The following is a 20,139-nucleotide window of genomic DNA, read 5'->3' as shown; positions in this document are numbered from 1 at the left end:
CTGGGAACAGGTCTGACTTACTGCCGGCAATGCGAACACAGCTCCTGCTCCGGTCATACAGGGACCGGACAGCCCTGAGCAAAGGGCCCCGGACCCCGTACTCCCGGAGCACCCCCCAAAGGACACCCCGAGGGACACGGTCGAAAGCCTTCTCCAGATCCACAAAGCACATGTGGACTGGTTGGGCAAACTCCCATGAACCCTCGAGCACCCGATGGAGGGTATAGAGCTGGTCCAGTGTTCCACGACCGGGACGAAAACCACTCTGCTCCTCCTGAATCCGAGGTTCGACTATCGGTCAGATTCTCCTCTCCAGTACCTTGGAATAGACCTTACCCGGGAGGCTGAGGAGTGTGATCCCTCCGGTCCCCCTTCTTGAACAGAGGGACCACCACCCCGGTCTGCCAGTCCAGAGGCACGGTCCCCGAACGCCACGCGATGTTGCAGAGACGTGTCAACCAAGACAGTCCTACAACATCCAGATACTTTAGGTACTCAGGGCGGATCTCATCCACCCCCGGAGCCCTGCCACCGAGGAGTTTGCGAACAACCTCAGTGACTTCAGCTTGGGTGATGGATGAGCCAGCCTCCGAGTCCCCGGTCTCTACTTCCTCTTCGGAAGACGTGACTGAGGGATTAAGGAGATCCTCAAAGTATTCCTTCCACCGTCCGACGACATCCCCAGTCGAGGTCAGCAGGCCTCCACCCGCACCGTAAACGGTGTTGGTGAGACACTGCTTCCCCCTCCTGAGGCGCCGGACGGTTTGCCAGAATTTCTTTGGTGCCGACCGATATTCCTCCTCCATGGCCTCCCCGAACTCCTCCCAGGCCCGGGTTTTTGCCTCTGCGACAGCACGAGCCGCGGCTCGCTTGGCCTGCCGATACCCGTCGATTACCTCCGGAGACCTACAAGCCAGAGTGGCCTGATAGGCCTCCTTCTTCAGTCTGACGGCATCCCTTACTTCCGGTGTCCACCACCGGGTTCGGGGGTTGCCGCCGCGACAGGCACCGGAGACCTTGCGACCACAGCTCCGAGCAGCCGCATCAACAATGGAGGCGGAGAACATGGTCCACTCGGACTCAATGTCCCCAGCCTCCCCCGGGACATGGGAGAAGCTCTCCCGGAGATGTGAGTTGAATACCCTACTGACTGAGGGCTCCACAATACGTTCCCAACAGACTAACAGTCTGCCAAGTCTGTCCGGCTTCCTCCTCCGCCAGCGGATCCAACTCACCACCAGGTGGTGATCGGTTGACAACTCTGCTCCTCTCTTCACCCGAGTGTCCAAGACACGCGGCCGGAGGTCTGATGACACGACAACAAAGTCGATCATTGACCTCCGGCCTAGGGTGTCCTGGTGCCATGTGCACTGATGGACACCCTTGTGCTTGAACATGGTGTTTGTTATGGACAATCCGTGGCTTGCACAGAAGTCCAATAACTGAACACCGCTCGGGTTCAGATCGGGGAAGCCGTTCTTCCCGATCACCCCTCTCCAGGTGTCACTGTCATTGCCCACGTGGGCGTTGAAGTCCCCCAGTAGAACAACGGAGTCCCCGGTCGGTGCACTGTCCAGTACCCCTCCCAAGGACTCCAAGAAGGCCGGGTACTCTGCACTGCTGTTCGGCCCGTAGGCCGCCACAACAGTGAGAGACCTGTCCCCCACCCGAAGGCGGAGGGACGCGACCCTCTCGTTCACCGGGGTAAACTCCAACACGTGGCGGCTGAGCTGAGGGGCTATCAGCAAGCCCACACCAGCCCGCCGCCTCTCCCCGCGGGCAACACCAGAGAAGTGGAGCGTCCAGCCCCTCTCGAGGAGATGGGTTCCAGAGCCCAAACTGTGCGTGGAGGTGAGGCCGACTATATCTAGTCGGTATCGCTCAACCTCCCGCACAAGCTCAGGCTCTTTCCCCCCCAGCGAGGTGACATTCCATGTCCCCAGAGTTAGTCTCTGTGTCTGGAGATCTGGTCGCCGAGGCCCCTGCCGTCGACTGCCGCCCAGATCTCTCTGCACCGGCCCCTTATGGATCCTCCTGCGGGTGGTGGGCCCACGGGAGGGCGGCCCCACGTCGCTCTTTCGGGCTGTGCCCGGCCGGGCCCCGTGGGGTAAGACCCGGCCACCAGGCGCTCGCCATGGAGCACCCATCCCAGGCCTGGCTCCAGGATGGGGCCCCGGTGACGCCGATCCGGGCGAGGTAAACTGCCTTGTTTGTGTTGTCATCTGAACCGATCTTTGTCTGACCCGTCACCTAGGACCTGTTTGCCTTGGGAGACCCTACCAGGGGCATGAAGCCCCCGACAACATAGCTCCCGGGATCATTCGGGCGCTCAAACCCCTCCACCACGTTAAGGTGTCGGTTCAAGGAGAGGCGACATTTTTTCCAAAAATATATTTGTTTTGTACAACATCCACAAGCTACTATGGTCCAGGACACAATCTGAACTAAAACACAACATTAGTATTCAAGCATGTGTGAATTTTCTCCTGATTGTGTTAGTCAAATGTGCTGTGACATCACATGGATGTAATATAAGGCTCCCATTGCTTGTGCATTTGAAGGAGGACTGAACATCACCAAACAACTAACAAAGAGCACTCTGTCAATTCTGGGAGAAGACCAGCAGCTTGGACTACCTCGCTCCGGTGAGTATATCTGACAGAATATCATTGCTAAAATTTAAATATAAGGTTGTTAGGACAGAGACATTAAACAGGTGTCCTATAGTTATCACACATGTACAGGTTATTTGGTGCTAAAAAGGCACATCTCTTTTTCTGTTAGGTCTAAAGTACGGTATGTTGATGCTGAGAAACACATGCCGATCAAGTGATCAGCAGCAGGCGTTCATGCTTGCCATCGCATAGTAGACTTTATTGTTAACAAGCACATTCTGCCTTAAGGAAAACTGTATTTTTTAGTAGAAGAGTAGTGTTGAAAGATATAATCCACACGTGTTTCCCTGACCATCAACTTGTTGGTATTTGTGTTATTTTTGTATTATTGTCACTCACCATCACAGCATGAAACATAATCTCCACAGTAGCTTTAGAGTGTGTCTAGCAGGGTTGTGTGTCAGATGATATGAAAACAACAGTCATATGTTGGCTGCAGACAGAACCCAGACACACACTCACTGTTATTGTGCATTGTGTCTAATTGTTTTTCTGCAGATGCGCAGTTTAGTGAGGGAAACTTCGTCACACTTGTCTCTTATACAACAATTATAATCTGCCAGAAAACAGAAATAAATGTAAATACTGTAGTCCAAATAAGCACATAACATAATAATGATGATTGATGTAAAGCCCCAGACAGAGGGTGAACTATGTTAAAGATATGGTTTGATTTGGTTGTTGGCACTAACATGTTGTTTTTCTTCACAGAACAACATGGGACAAAATCAAGACAAACTTGAAGATGACGAGCACATGCCCGGCGAAGAGCTGGTGGGAAGAGGCAATGAGTTTAGAGAAGGAGGTCATCACACAAGGGATACCATGGAAGGAGGAAGCTCCAGTGATGAGGAGGCTGCTAACACAGAGGAAGAGTCAGGTGAGACAGAAGCTCTGGACTTTGGACCAGGTCAGGAGTCATCAACATCTGATTCTGAGAATTCCATAAACTTGTGGGAGAATCCTTCTACTTATGAAGAGATGAGAGCGGGAGTGGCTAATGCAGAGCGAGGAGGACGCAGGATACTGCATGTTCATGAGACAAACCAGAACCCAAAGAGCCGTATGAACAGAACTTCCACACATTTGCATCAGATCAAGAAGACCAAAAAAGGTCAACCAGCAGCGAACACTGTGATGGAGCAGCAGACTGAGGGAAGAGTCCCAAATGAGGAGGATTTCTCTAGAGCAGGAGCATCCTGTGGCCTCATTCCTGTGGATGTAGACTCTGAAGAGGATTCTGGTGTGATGAAGATGAAAAGAAGAGGACCTTCAGCAGCAATCGGCAATCTATCACTCTCCCATCATCCAGATCAAATGCACAACTTGGAAGTTGAGGTCAGAGAGGCAGACAATATCAAAAGTTCTGGAGGAACAGTATGCCACTTCAGAGGCAGGAAAGAACCGGCTCCAGCTAAACCCCAACATCCTTTGAAAAACAGAGCACAAAAAGGGCCTCTATCAGACATGAGCCTCACCATTCACTCCAACCATCCAAAAGAGGGCACCGCATCCAATACAAAGGGCAAAACAGTCCTATTTGATGAAGGCAATGATTTAGGTGAGGAAATTAACTACTCTTTCAAAAAAAATATTGGAAATGGCTGTCACACTGGGTCATTGAAGTCACATCTTGGCACAGTGCCAGCAAAGCAAGAGTCCCTGTGTCTGGAGAAAACAGATGAACCAGGCTCTATTTTGGAGAAACTTTTGAAAAGAAACAAGATAGAAGCATCATCATCTCTTTCCAAAATTAAAGAAGTTACTATAGACAACAGCCATGCATTGGACAATATAGGTTACTCCCCTGCTGCTCACCACTTCAGTGATAAACCCAGCAAAACAAATGATTCAACAAAGCAACATCTGAACATAAACCAGATGCATAGAGGAGAATACAACTCTCCAGGTGGACACTATGGTCAGGCAGTGAATCAAAACACTCCTGACAGCCTTAAATCACACAATGATTTTACTATTAGGCTCAACACTATGCCGACGTGTGCTTTGAATAATAGCGAAACAATACTTAAGTCACATGAGAAAAAGGGACGCAGTGAGAGTGTTATTAAAGACGATGTGCTCCAAAGCAGATCTCCAACTGTTGGCGCAGGTTTGTTGACAGTAAAAGAAGCAACACTAGTAAAAAGAGTGAAAGTACAATCATACCAATCCCAAAAGGCAAAAGATGACTCTGTGATAGTCAGGGAGAAACCCCAAAGTGCCCTTAAACCTCGGCCCGTTTCTGAACTCATAAAAGAGAGCATCCAAATCCATGAAAAACTGGTGCAACAGGAGAGGTCCAGCCCAGCGGAGCTCAAGGCCAGCGAGCACGGACCGTCGGTCAAAGTGGCTCAGATGAAGGCAGCCTTTGACTCTGCACAGAAATCTCCAGAGAGAACCATTGAGAGGAAGCCGTCTATGAGAAAAGGTAGGTCAATGAAACCAGATAGAAATGATCTTCTGTGAAATAAAAAATAGTGATATACTTTCTTAATAATCTTGTCCATAAGTTGTCTTATATTTTTACTATATATTTTACACTTGCACGCTGTGCTGTATTTAATTCTTGTTACAACCTTTTGTATCTTAACTTTATTCAAAGTATTTCTAATATTCTAGATTGGTTAGATTTAAGTCTATTTTTCTAGTTATTCATCTTAAAGAAAAGGTTGTCTTATCTTATCTTAATAAACAGTAATGACGACTTCAGCATTCACATAAATATAAATAGTGGGCTATATTGTAGTCCATGCTCTAATTGACTAAATTAAATTGTTTCTATGCCAAATGAGGGAACATGAACACTATATGTTATGAATAAATAAATTAATGTGAGATGAAAAATATGATCCACAAACAATATCACTTTTGGCCTTTTTAAATCTAGGCTCAACATTTTTATTGTTATTTATTATTGTTGTTCGGACTGGCTTTTAACACTCAGGGATGTAGTACCACTTATTTTGTACAGTTTGTTTTATGGTCTGCACTGTTAGTTGTATTGAACTATGGTTTTACACATTAAAAAGCACTTTGGTCACCCTGAGTGTTGTAGAGGGCTCTATGAATTGAACTCCTTTAGCTGCTGAAAGGGGCATTTTCTTCAATCAGAACCGCCTCACAGCTCAGATGTTAATGTGAGCATACAGTGGTGTGTGGCCCCATACAGTGGTGCGTGGCCCCATACAGTGGTGCGTGGCCCCATACAGGCTCCATACAGTGGTGCGTGGCCCCATACAGGCTCCATACAGTGGTGTGTGGCTCCATACAGTGATGCGTGGCCCCATACAGGCTCCATACAGTGGTGCGTGGCCCCATACAGGCTCCATACAGTGGTGTGTGGCCCCATACAGTGGTGCGTGGCCCCATACAGTGGTGCGTGGCCCCATACAGGCTCCACACAGTGGTGCGTGGCCCCATACAGGCTCCATACAGTGGTGTGTGGCCCCATACAGTGGTGCGTGGCCCCATACAGGCTCCACACAGTGGTGCGTGGCCCCATACAGGCTCCATACAGTGGTGTGTGGCCCCATACAGTGGTGCGTGGCCCCATACAGGCTCCACACAGTGGTGCGTGGCCCCATACAGGCTCCATACAGTGGTGTGTGGCCCCATACAGTGGTGCGTGGCCCCATACAGGCTCCATACAGTGGTGCATGGCCCCATAAAGTGGTGCGTGGCCCCATACAGTGGTGCGTGGCCTCATACAGGCTCCATACAGTGGTGCATGGCCCCATACAGTGGTGCGTGGCCCCATACAGGCTCCATACAGTGGTGCATGGCCCCATACAGTGGTGCGTGGCCTCATACAGTGGTGCGTGGCCTCATACAGTCGTGCATGGCCTCATACAGTGGTCTCTGGCCCATACAGTGGTGGTGTGTGGCCCCATAAAGTGGTGTGTGGCCCCATACAGGCTCCATGCAGTGTTGTCTGGCCCCATGCAGTGGTCTCTGGTCCCATAAAGTGATCTCTGGCCCCATACAGGCTCCATACAGTGATGTGTGGCCACATACAGTGGTGTCTGGCTCCATACAGTGGTGTTTGGCCCCATACAGCGGTTGCCTGGCTCCATACAGCGGTTGCCTGGCTCCATACAGCGGTTGTTTGGCTCCATACAGCGGTTGCCTGGCTCCATACAGCGGTTGTTTGGTCCCATTCAGGGCCAACGGTGTTTGGCCCCATACAGCGGTTGCCTGGCTCCATACAGCGGTTGCCTGGCTCCATACAGCGGTTGCCTGGCTCCATACAGCGGTTGTTTGGCTCCATACAGCGGTTGTTTGGCTCCATACAGCGGTTGTTTGGCTCCATACAGCGGTTGCCTGGCTCCATACAGCGGTTGTCTGGCTCCATACAGCGGTTGCCTGGCTCCATACAGCGGTTGCCTGGCTCCATACAGCGGTTGTTTGGCTCCATACAGCGGTTGTCTGGCTCCATACAGCGGTTGCCTGGCTCCATACAGCGGTTGTCTGGCTCCATACAGCGGTTGACGGGCTCCATACAGCGGTTGTCTGGCTCCATGCAGCGGTTGTCTGGCTCCATACAGCGGTTGTCTGGCTCCATACAGCGGTTGTCTGGCTCCATACAGCGGTTGTTTGGCTCCATACAGCGGTTGCCTGGCTCCATACAGCGGTTGCCTGGCTCCATACAGCGGTTGTCTGGCTCCATACAGCGGTTGTTTGGCTCCATACAGCGGTTGCCTGGCTCCATACAGCGGTTGTCTGGCTCCATACAGCGGTTGCCTGGCTCCATACAGCGGTTGTCTGGCTCCATACAGCGGTTGCCTGGCTCCATACAGCGGTTGTTTGGCTCCATACAGCGGTTGTCTGGCTCCATACAGCGGTTGTCTGGCTCCATACAGCGGTTGTTTGGCTCCATACAGCGGTTGTTTGGCTCCATACAGCGGTTGTCTGGCTCCATACAGCGGTTGTCTGGCTCCATACAGCGGTTGTCTGGCTCCATACAGCGGTTGTTTGGCTCCATACAGCGGTTGACGGGCTCCATACAGCGGTTGTCTGGCTCCATACAGCGGTTGACGGGCTCCATACAGCGGTTGTCTGGCTCCATACAGCGGTTGACGGGCTCCATACAGCGGTTGACGGGCTCCATACAGCGGTTGTCTGGCTCCATACAGCGGTTGACGGGCTCCATACAGCGGTTGTCTGGCTCCATGCAGCGGTGCGTGGCTCCACAGTGCTGGGCCATGTCAGCGCAGGGGCGGAACCTTCAGGCTGAAGCGCATACTTGTGTCAGCACTCCTTTGCTCAGCGGCGCGCGGCTTCTGCAGGAACCTATGTGGATACTTCCCTCTGTGTCCTAACACTGCCGAGGCAATCGATTTGTTTAACTTACAAGAGGTAGGTTCAAGACGAATCCCGGAATTATCATTAAATATTAGCATAGGCCTGTTATTTTTCCCAGTCTGCATTTTTGGAGCGATCAGGAAGAAGGAAAGTGCAGGCGCTCGATTCGCCCAAATCAACCGGAACGTACCATTACTTAATACTTTTCAACGACTGGAACTAAGCTTCAGCTGCACTTTGTCACTTTGTCCCGTCAGTTTTCTTGTGATCCTGGTATGTTTTGTGAATGATGACCAGTGAGGCGGGATGACTTGTCAAAGCGAGCCAGACGGGGCTGATTGCACCACAGGGTGGGGGCATAGTACGACCGACAGAGACACTAAATACTCACTGTTGGCCTTTGAAATATGACAAGAAACGAGAGGTTTAAATGTGTCTGCATGTTGGAGCAGATGTTTGGTTTATTTGTAACTGGTTTGGTTGTCTACGTGGTGCCTAATGCCCCGTCAGCGAACCTAACACAGGGAGCAGTTTTGACTTGAGTCACGCGGTGTGAAACAGGAAGTTGGACAGTAACACACCTGAGTTTGTTTTATACCTGTAAAACTGGACAAAAATCTACAACATACACGGTAAACACGCACAGCAGTGTCCTCACAAGAGACATTCATGATGGGAGGATTCAGGTTATGAGTTTTTGTCTTTCATATCCACAAATCTAAACTGGCAGCAGCAGCACTGCCATTTTGCTTGTTTGAGAAAAGGAGGGGGAAAGATAATAGATCATATCATAATGGTAAATATGGGGAAATAATGATGTGGGGGAAAATGTATGAAAATGTTGGCAGAAATATGAATATAGAAGACAATATTCAAATTCTACCCAAAGAATTGAATTAAACAATGTAACATGATCTGAATATATTAATCTATTCTAATCACTTATCTGAATCTAATTCTAATAAGATTTTGGGAATTGGAAGATTATTAAAATTGTATGCAAACAGCAAAATCATGGGCCTCCTGAGTGCTCACATCAGTGTAGGCCTAATAATCAGATTTTAGTGTGATATGATGAACTCCACTAGGCTCAGATCAGGGAATGGGCTGGTCTGGAGAACCTCTATTAGTGGATTAGTGAATTTTGTTGTCCTTCCGTAACGTTTTGGAAAAGGCAAGCAGATGTTTATTTTTTAAAATAATGTGATCAGTCAATTTTAAGTCAATTCAGCCATTTAAAAAAATCTGAATACCATCTTTGAGCTGCAAAACTGCCCTAAAACATTAATGCTTCACCCTAATATTGGACTGGGCATGATGAGGTTTGCCCTTTGTACCCAAATCCAGTGTTCTAGTTTTATCATCTTACTGCATACAGTCCCATTTAATATTCCAGATGTGGCCACAACACTGCAGTTTGTGTTCGGATGAGTGTTGGGCCTTACTTGTGATAACTCAAATAAATGACGGTGTTGTAGAAAAGTTTAGTTTTAGAGACGTTCTGCCACTGAGAAGCAACTAGATATATTACAATTGGATCAAATTCCCAATTTGAATGGTATTTGCAACTCCCAAAGACCAAAGACTGCAATTGTTGAAATCCTTTGCATATAAGCAAATATTCTGTCTTTTATTCATTCTTGTATAATCTTAGAAGTTCATATTTCAAAGTCGTCTTTCAAATGTCCAGGCCATGTTAAAAATGTGAACGTAATATTATTCAAGCATACATTACAAATCTAATTATCTCTCAATCTAATTGCACTGTTTATCAGAAAAATGTAAATATATGGTTCACCCTTATTATAGTCTATAATAAGATAACTTGCAATATCATTTTCCTAACAAGGGAATAAGGTGATATTTCTGCATATTTGTTTACTTTGACTGTCCATTCCCTTTTTGTGTTCTAACCGGATATTTACAGGTATATTTTAGTACATTTGTAATGAATTGCAAAAATATAATTGTTTTATTTGTTTGTCCAGCCAGGCCCTGGACCTTAAACCTCCTCAGTGCATTGAGTCTAGTTAGACACACCTCTTCCAGGTTGATTCATTACATTCAACGTTATTCTTTTGTCATAATTACATGGGATGCCAATATTGCTTGAGCGATGTATTTGAAAACAATGTGTTGGGAGCTATAGGAATTAAATGAGAACAGTTATTGAGCAGTTTGTTTATATATTTATAGATGTATAGATAATATAATATTGTGAGGTGCTGACCTGAAATTTAAAGAGTTGTTATCTCCAAAGTCTTTAAAATGTATTTTCAGCACACAAACTCTCAAGCTTTAACATCTAACAGGAACATTAGGGGTTTGATTTTGTAGGTGTTCTTCCTGTGGCTTGTTGGGGGATACTCAACAGGAAGAACTTCCTGCTGGTATTGTCTACTACAGGACAGACTTGTCTTTAGTTTTTTTGGCACAGTTGTCTTTCGGTTTGTCCTGGTAAAAGTTGACCACAAACCATTGGCCTGTATTGAATCGATGGTTCGATTTAGCCTAAAATATTGCGTACTACAGACTACTGTGATACAAGTTAATATTCTCTACATGTTTTCTGATTTTGTTTTTCAGATATGAGTTTTGTGCGAGTGAGCAAATATCGTCATGTCTTTGGCCAGACTGCGAAGAATGACCAATGCTATGATGATGTCCGAGTGTCCAGGGTCACATGGGACAGTCATTTTTGTGCTGTCAACCCTAAATTTGTCGCTATGATTATTGAGGCTAGTGGTGGCGGAGCCTTTCTTGTTCTTCCTCTGCACAAGGTAAGCCCAATATGAATGACTAGTTGTGTTTAGGCTTTAGACCTTTTTGTAGAAACAGCATTACTATATACTTTTTTAGTCATTTAAGTAGCATAGCATTTGAAGTCTAGTATTGTGTATAAATGATACTTCTGCTGCATCGTCTAACATCCTTCAGCTTGGTGATGGTGTTTGTGTTGGACTCTTTGGCACATTGCTTCACGTCACACTTGGTGACTTGAAATACAGTTTTACTGTTGACAACGCTAACCTGAGCCTGTAATTAATGTAAACAAGTGCCCGCAGTGTCATTGGAGATGCTGTTGGCACGTGGCTTGGACCTTCCCTTTCAACACATCATTGACTCAATTAACTACAAGTACAGTTGGCAATTAGTCGCTGGTGCTGCAACATCAATTAAAATGTGTTTAATTAATTGATTAATACTAACAATAATGTTTGAGTACTTAGAAATTAATGGTTACCTTTCCCTAAAACAATTAGTTTGAAGTGCTGATTATTATTGTTATTTTTTCTAAACGAAAATAAGTCAATACCTTTTGTTTAGTACATGAGATTATTTTAAAACATGTAAACTACAATATGTTTTGTTAATAATATAATATGAATATTTATATCCGCTCTTGCTGTGCACTTCAAATGATGTATGGAAAAAAACGATTTTGTAAGAATTGTTTCTATGCATAAGTCATATGGCAATGTTTCAAACTATTTGTTTCATTACTCATTTGTGTTGGGGCTCTGCTGCTGTAGTGTTTTGCAGTAACTAGTACTGCCAGTTTGTAAGGTCTGAAAGGTGGAAACCATCTTTCCAAACTTTGGCCACTTTGGTCAAAGGATCTTTTCGCTGCCTGGTTAACGCTACATTGTCGCTTCTGCCGCTCAGTCCTGCTGACTGCAGATTTTACCTTATATGGTCATGTAGAGCTCCCTGTCTGACAGGGCTCCAGACCATTTCTTTCCTGCTTTGCCATTGGCTCTCTATGACGACTCAGTACACTGAATACTAGGATAGGCTTGGATCCTGAGAGCAGCCAAAACAAGAGAATTATGCAAGAACACCGACAGGACACACTCCTAGAGCTGAAAGAGTAACCACAAATGTGCAGTTGATTCATAGTCACAATTTGCTCGGTAGAATTGGGCAAATCACAAACATTGTTGTTATTTAGTTTATTATTATTCAGGTAATATTTGCAGTGATAAGGTAAATCCCAAATCTTATTGCAGCCACAAAATCTGTCAGAGCATTTTTATATTGTGCTTTGTCTTTGTGGGTCATATCACATAATCTAGATTTGACTGTATTACATTTACATATGTATAGGACTTTCCATTGGTTACAGTTATGTCAAGTTATGTCTGCTGTAAGGCATTAGCGAGTTATGTTTCTTGTTTGTAGTTTCCTGTGTTACTCTTAGCATAGCAATCTCAGACATTTTGGTGGGATACATGTGTGGATCACATGTTTGGCTGCAAAGAAAAAAGTGTGTTGAAAAGTATGCCTCTTCCAGGGAGCACACAAGGGTTTTAGTGTTTGTGATGACTCTCCTACACTGTGATTCATTCATTGTATGCATTTCTCTTGTTGATTAGCAACTGTTTACAAAAAAGTCCTCTCTAAAGTCTATCTTGAATTGTTGGATAACAAATAGCTTTTTGACTAACTTTATTTGACTCTTTATTTTAATGCGCTTTTTGAACTATCGCCTACGCATTTTAGAACCCTTAATTTACAAAATATTCTGCCCGCTTTGATAAATACAGTTCAGAATTCAGAGCATAGCAAATACCAAATGTTACCCACTTGATAGTCTGGCTAAAAAAGTGGACCTGAGCTGACACAATACGAACAAAATAAGCTGTTTGGTGTCTTGCCCAAAATTCAGTTTCTCAGAGAGCTAAACCGTGTTCAAATGTCAGCTTTTAGGGGTTTTCATGTGTACTTCGAGTCAGAGATTTGCAACAAAGTAGTTCTTTCTCCTCAGACGGTTTTTGGTGCCATTGACATTCATTTCTTATTTTCATTTTCTTTTAGTTTTGACATATTATAGATTGTAAACTATGCGTGTGTAGTATCTCAATATATTTGGGATTATTATTATTGAAATTCACCCAAAATTTAAGTGGCAAGAACATGATTTTCTGCTAATTTAATAAAAAAAAATCGTCCAGATTTATGGACAAAATGTCCATTCCATGTGAACTAAGCAAACATGTCCCACTTAAAGATATTTTTAAAAAGGAACTAAAGGAACTTGGGTGTCATTTTGGTCAAGGAAAAAAGAAAATTAATGTAAATATTAACATTTATAATTCTATTATGATATTAATTCTGTACTCTGTTAAATTCCAGACTGGACGAATTGACCCTTCACATCCCACGGTGTGTGGACACAAAGGGCCAGTGTTGGACATTGCATGGTGTCCCCACAATGATAACATTATTGCAAGTGGCTCGGATGACTGCAGCGTCAAGGTACGGCCTCAACAATCAATGAATATTCAAACTTGCCGTGTCAGTAATTTTAATTATGCAGACTGTACATCTGTACTCCTAAATAATGTGCAAATGCTTGAGATTAGATGAGGCCTTTTACACATGAACCCAAATATATGGACTCGCGTCTCTGTACAACTGCCATAGAAATGATGCTATACCCAGTGTGTTTAGGATCAGTGTTGGGGACACAGCTTGAATTTTTGAACTTTCATTTAAGCAGGAGAGTCTCATTGAGATTAAAGGGAGCCCTGGCCAAGAAGCAGCAGTTACAGTTACAACATACAAATTACCATTCAAATAACTTAAGAATATATATTTGCACATATTTGATGCTGTCTCCAATGCTTTCAACTTTGTTTAAAAGCATTTACAGACATTAACTTCCAGACAATGTATGTGTTGCTGACATGATATTGTTTCTTGATCATTGCTGCCATCTACTGGTTTGATTAGTATATTTATTTAACGGGTTAGTTTTACTGTTGCTGTTGTGATTATATCATCAATAATACAATGAGCAAATGCTTTAAAGCCGCAGCGTTCTGGATGTACTGCAGCTGTTTTACAGCTCGTTTGGGCCAGTGAGCAGGCTGTTACAGTAGTCTAATCTACTGGATACAAACGCATGGATCAGTCTCTCCAAGTCTGCAATTTTTTTAGATTGTAAAAAGATGCTGATGTTATTGATTTGACGTGGCTGTTAAAGTTCAAGTCTGAGTCCATTATTACCCCCAGATTTCTAACTTGATTTGTAGGTGTTAGATCGAGACTCTGGAGGTGATTGCAAACACTTTCTCTTTGTTTCTGGGGCCAAAGACAATGATTTCAGTCTTGTCTGAGTTCAGCTGGAGAAAGTTGTTTTGCATCCACACATTGATCTGTTGGATGCAGTGACAGTGAATCCAATGGTCCATATTCACCTGCCGTCAGTGAAACATAGATCTGCATCTGCGTCTGCATTATTGTGATAGGCAAGGCAAGTTTATTTGTAGAGCACATTTCATACACGAGGCAATTCAAAGTGCTTCACACAGCAGGAAAAATGCATTAAAATCACAAAGAAATTACAGAAACAGAAATACAATGAAATTTACTAATTAAAAACAATTTAAGTCATAAAAGAGAAGAGTGCAAAGAAATATCCTTTCAGTCATATGCGCAGCTAAACAACACTGTTTTTAGCTTAGATTTGAACATTGTTAGAGTAGAAGCCTGTAGAGTAGATAGGTCAAATAATACCCCGTGAAAATGTGTCCTAACGGCAGCACGTATAGGTTAAACAGAAGCGATCCCAGGATTGACCCTTGGGGCACCCCAAAGGTCAGGGGCCAGGTGAAAGGCAAGAGGGGATAGGTGGGGAGGCCTTTATTGGTGTAGAGAGTTGAAACTCGTGTGTGGTACACTTTTATCTAGAGCTTGAAAAAACGTCTGCAGACAAAACGGACACTGCACGAGCCATAAACTGTGAGGTCTACCTCAAATCACACACAGAGCAATGTATTATTAATGCCCTCTTTAAGAAACATCTTGCATGACTTTCATGATCTTACATGCAAGGAATTTGTCCAGATTTAAAGTAGATCACAGCCTTGAGGAAGCAAATTATATTTAAAAAAAATCACTTGTACATTAGTATTCACAGTGTCTCTTGACTCTCAAATAGAGCTCAGGTACATTTGTTTTTACACTGATCATCCTTGAGATGCTTCTACACCTTGTCTTGAGTCCACTTGTGGTAAATTCAGTTGGTTGGACATGATTTGGAAAAGCACACGTCTGTAGACCTCTGAGACAGGATTGTATCAGGGCACTGATCTGGGGAAGGGTACAGGAACATTTCTGCAGCATTGAAGGTTCCTATGAGCACAGTGTCCTCCATCATCCGTGAACAGATTTGGAACCACTAAGACTCTTCCTTGGAATGGCCACCTGGCCAAACTGAGCAATCGGGGGAGGGGGCCCTAGTCAGGGAGGTGACCAAGAACCTGGTGGACAGATCCCCAGGGTGTCTCTGTGGAGAGAAGAGACCCTTCTAGAAGAAAAGCCACCTCTGCAGCACTCCACCAATCAGGCCTGTGGTAGAGTCGCCAGACGGATACAATATGAAAAATAAGAATAAGAATGATATTTTTTTTTATAAGAATTCAAACAACCTTCTTTCACATTGTTGCTATGGGATATTTTTGTAGAATTTTGAGACCAATAATTAAATCCATTTTGGAATAAGGCTATAACATAACAAAATGTGGAAAAAAGTTCCAGATGCACATTAAATGTGTTTAGCATAAATGTATCATAAACTCTTACTAAGATCTTTAATAAATTAATTATTTACATTCTGATTGTTCCATATTGTCTAACTCCTACCCTGGACAGGAGCTGTGGTGGAGTGTGTTACTGTTACACTCATGATTTATGCTTCTAGCCACAGGTCTCTGTCGTCATGTTGTAGTCCTATTAGTCCTAGTTTAGACTTGGTTTAAATCCTCTGGTTCTCGGAAAGCAAAATGTTGTCTTAGCTGGTACTTGGTGTGAAAAGCCACTGGTCTAGATCTGAAATGATCATTATAATTAACCATGATTATTCAAGTTCTAAATGTATGTTTGTTTATTGTAGATATGGGAAATTCCAGAAAATGGTTTGCACTCACCTCTTGAAGAACCTCTTCTGGAACTGGAGTACCACTCTAAGAAAGTTGGCATCATCTCATGGCACCCGGTAGCAAGCAACATTCTTCTGAGTGCAGGTATGGACATGTGTAAATGCAAATTTACAGCTGAAGATTAAGGATAAACTCCTTACAGTGTTGACCAGGAAGTGCTATTTCCACAGGTTGCGACAACATCATTGTTATCTGGAACTTGGACACCTCAGAGCCTCAGATTGAATTGGACATGCACCCTGATCTTATATACAACGTTGGCTGGAACTTCAATGGTAGCCTTATTTGCACTGCCTGCAAAGATAAGACTGTCCGTGTCATTGACCCTCGCGAAAACAAGATTGTTGCTGTAAGTATAATGTGGTTTGGAAATGTTTGTAACATTCAGATAAGGATGAACTGTTTTAATTATTCTTGTTTCATTTAGTAAATTTGATACTATAATTGTTGAAAATGTGCTCCTGTTGACCTACATTTACCCTCCTCAGGAAAAAGAGAAGGCACACGAAGGAGTTCGGCCGATGCGGGCTATTTTTCTGAAAGATGATAAAGTACTCACCACTGGCTTCAGTCGCATGAGTGAAAGACATGTGGCTCTATGGGACAAGGTAACTATTTCACCTCTTTTGTATATTAGTAATATTATCTGCAGACAGAACTAAACCCCATATTATGCCTGTAATAAGATATTTTACTCTACTTCATAACCTCCAGAACTTAAATTAAGTCTTTTAAATGGTCAAGGTCTAAGTATTCATCTGACCTTCTAATTGTACATGAGCCCCGTGGACCCCAGAGTATGGCTGCCCCTTGTTGGTGGCCCCTAGAGTAATGGACCAAACATCTCATTGTGTTTCTTTGTTTCCCAATTATAAAAGTTTATTATAAACTTAAAATCAAAATCCATCCATCCATCCATTTTCTACCGCTTGTTCCCTTTCGGGGTCGCGGGTGACTGGGGCCTATCCCAGTGACTTCGGGCCTTAGGCGGGGTACACCCTGGACAGTGGCCAACTTGTCGCAGGGCCAACACAGAGACATAGACATTACAGACAGTTCACGCTCACATTCATTCACTAGGGCCAATTTAGAGTCGCCAATTTTACCTAACACATGCATGTCTTTGGACGGTGGGAGGAAGCCAGCCGGAGAACCCGGAGAGAACCCACAGTAACACGGGGAGAACATGCAAACTCCACCCAGAGAGATCATGTGATGTTGGTCTGGTCCGGGAATCGAACCCATGATCTCCTTCTTGGGAGGCAAGAGCGCTAACCGCCTTTGCCACCGTGCACCACTAAAATCAAAATTAGAGATGCAAAAAAATAAAAATAAATAAATAAATAAAAATTGTAAAATCAAAATTATAGATTTAACATAGTGGTTCATAGATTAACATATTATGTTATTCTATAATATTGTGATATCTATTAAACATGATGATTCAAGGGAAATAATGAGTAATTGACTGAAATTGATTTTCAGGAAAACATGGAAGAGCCTTTGGTCACGCTGGAGTTGGATGTGGCTAGTGGAGTGCTCTTGCCCTTTTACGACCCAGACAGTAACCTTATTTACCTTTACGGAAAGGTAAGTTGTAGTGTTGATTCATTGATATACAATAAAAAATATTACAGATTTACTATTATTTGTATTAACCTGACAGGGCGATACCGTGCTTCGCTACTATGAATATACCAATGAGGACCCATACGTTCATTATATCAGCACTTTCTCATCAGGTTCCACTCAGAGAGGCATGGGCTGTATGCCAAGAAGAGGGCTCAATGTCACAAAGTGTGAAATAGCCCGGTGAGTTTTGAAATGTTCTGTAATGAATACCATTGCCACTAGAGGGCAATGTTAATTAAATTGTCTTTGTTTTTTTTCCCTCAGGTTTTATAAACTCAGTGAAAGAAAGTGTGAACCTGTTGTAATGACAGTTCCAAGAAAGGCAAGCCCCTGTGGTCTTCTTGTAAATGTTCTGTTTAGAGTGACTCTTGTTTCTTTTTTAGTCCGACCTTTTCCAGGAGGACTTGTATCCAGACACAGTTGGACCTGACCCTGCTCTCGACGCTGCCGAGTGGTTTGAGGGCAAAAATGCAGATCCCATTTTCATATCGCTTAAGCCTGAAAGTGCCCCAACAAAGAATCAGGAAGTGAAAGGGTTGAAGAAGACCATTTTGGCCAACAGGGTGACAAAGAAATCCGAGCACTCGAGCACTGCCAAAAAGAATGTCTCTGCAGATTCGTCGGGGGTAAGTTCTTTATGCCCACTTAAATTCATTTTCCACTGTCGTGCCACTTCAGGAGATTCAAACTTCTATGAAAAATAAACCGATCAACCTTTGTATCTACCTAAAGAGTAAAAAATAGGACATGATGGGTCATTTGGGATGGCACAATAACAAATGTTACTGTTATGACATTTCTTCTCATAAGAATAATTATAATTATTCACTATTGTCAACATCATAACCATAAACGGTCACATTTATTTTTCATTCCCATAATTAAATACATTACCCTTCCTTTCTTTCCTTCTTTCCTTCCTTGCGTCCTTCCTTGCTTTTTGGAAGTAACGACATAAATCGCAATACTATGTTCTATATTTAGGTTTACGTTTTTAAATTGAATTGAAAGGAATTGTCAGTTATTATTTTGTACTAAAGATTACATTGTGACCTGAATAATAATGGTTATTGATAAGTGAAGTAACCAGCTTGATTTGAAGATGTTTGCCTTATCACAGTTTTAATTAGATTTTCTCCCTTACAGCCTTCTGAAGCCAAGCTGGACAAGATCCTGAAGGAAATCAAGTCCCTCACAGATCTGGTCAGCAGTCAGGAGAAGCGAATCAGCCAGCTTGAAGAGAAAGTGGCTGAAATCACAAAATAAACCATGCAGTTGTTGCGCTCATGCTTTTATTTGCCAAGACAATGTTTTTGTATTGCATATTTTTGTACAATCGTGTCTTGCACCGTTCTCGTTGAGTCTATGACCAAAAATATTTCAGTATCAAATGTTGCCATTAACTTTAAACACCAAAATACTACAGTTATACTTGAAGCAAACTCAACTATTGTTTTAAAAGAAGATAGGAACGTGTACATTTAATGTGGACAGTAATCACTTGGTGATCTTTACTTTTCATTCCTTTTCTCACTTGTAGAACCTTTAAAGCTTCTCCCACAGTCAGTTGTTTTATCACAAAATGCCATAAATGTCTTAAAGATATATCAGGTTTAAAAGTCTAATATGACTTGACATGAAGACCTCAATTGTTTAATTGTGTGCCTCATGTCTCATCCAATTATACTGCTTTGTGGTTTTACATTGAATTTTCCTTATTTAATACCATTTAAATGTTATACTTTGCCTAAATCATTCCCTCTTATTGGCTGTAAAATGTCTGTTAAGTTGGCACATACTAACTCTGATCCATTTTATTTTAGACTTGTTTCGGGGGGGGGACTGGCTTGGTTCAGCCTGTTATTTGCTTTTACTTCATGAGACTGCTGTAAAGACCAAAGAGTGCCATCATGGTGGCCATGGAAGTGTTTTAGTTGGCTGTGTGAACAAATGTGTTTGTTGGATTGAAGGTTGCTTGCTGACCAGCTGTACATTTGAGGGGCAATTGTATGCAGAGCAATCCCAACAAGCCTGCTAGAGTTTGCCTCACTTTGTATTCATTTGTGAAGTTGTACGGGTAATGCAGAGACAATCAGAAAGCTGTTGACAGTTTCTTGAGCCATCAAGGCTGCATTTCTCAAAATCAGCAGTTTACTTCAAGGAATGAGATCTTTTAGAGAGCTGCAGTTTTGTACCGGTCATGTTCATCAGACTTACTCTCTCAGGGGTCTGTTGCACTGATGGCCCATTTTGATGAGGAGAAATCCAAAGGGACTTTGTAGGTTGTGAGGAGTTTGACTTGTATTGGGGTCTGGGAAATGGAGCAAATGCTGTGTTAAACAAATCTGTATTTTTGTCTGTTTGGGAGCTGGGTTATCATTTTGATATTGTTGCTTCAAAAATAAAAATAAATTGATAAAGATTTTAAAGGATTTTGTTTCATTATTTATTATGAATTAATTATTGAATGTATTTTGCATTGAAATCACACCATTCAGATGTAAATGATCACTTCTATCAAAAGGTCCACGGGAAATGTAGGTATACGCCTCTTTAAATAGACATCCTACATATTTAGAGCC

General features: G+C 43.4%; 1 protein-coding gene across 2 annotated transcripts; it reads left to right on the top strand.

The window, feature by feature from the left end:
* The first annotated feature begins 3,386 nt into the window (after positions 1-3,386).
* On the top strand, positions 3,387-19,979 carry LOC140346479 (coronin-1C-A-like). 2 transcript variants are annotated; one of them, XM_072432567.1, is made up of 11 exons: positions 3,387-5,106; positions 10,566-10,759; positions 13,116-13,238; positions 15,880-16,009; positions 16,096-16,274; positions 16,414-16,533; positions 17,411-17,515; positions 17,592-17,737; positions 17,822-17,879; positions 17,941-18,183; positions 18,704-19,979. In XM_072432567.1, the coding sequence occupies exons 1-11, from the start codon at positions 3,393-3,395 to the stop codon at positions 18,821-18,823; spliced, it is 3,132 nt and encodes a 1,043-aa protein (XP_072288668.1). In that variant the 5' UTR covers positions 3,387-3,392; the 3' UTR covers positions 18,824-19,979. The 2 variants fall into 2 exon arrangements, with proteins under 2 accessions (XP_072288668.1, XP_072288669.1); XM_072432568.1 differs by lacking the exon at positions 3,387-5,106 and adding an exon at positions 7,866-8,033.
* The last annotated feature ends 160 nt before the right edge of the window (positions 19,980-20,139 follow it).

The sequence above is a fragment of the Eucyclogobius newberryi genome, unplaced genomic scaffold (genome assembly GCF_026437365.1).
Source record: "Eucyclogobius newberryi isolate DKJ021-1_F unplaced genomic scaffold, fEucNew1.0.hap1 SCAF_6, whole genome shotgun sequence".
NCBI lineage: Eukaryota > Metazoa > Chordata > Actinopteri > Gobiiformes > Gobiidae > Eucyclogobius > Eucyclogobius newberryi.
The sequence above is the reverse complement of the archived record's forward strand: the minus strand, read 5'-3'. Positions and strand labels throughout refer to the sequence as shown.

Bases quoted from the DNA above. Each gene is read 5' to 3' on its own strand.
- LOC140346479 (XM_072432567.1), top strand. From the start codon at position 3,393: ATGGGACAAAATCAAGACAAACTTGAAGATGACGAGCACATGCCCGGC. The intron at 17,516-17,591 runs GTAAGTTGTAGT...TTAACCTGACAG, and splicing joins TTATTTACCTTTACGGAAAG to GGCGATACCGTGCTTCGCTA. The intron at 17,880-17,940 runs GCAAGCCCCTGT...TTTCTTTTTTAG, and splicing joins TAATGACAGTTCCAAGAAAG to TCCGACCTTTTCCAGGAGGA.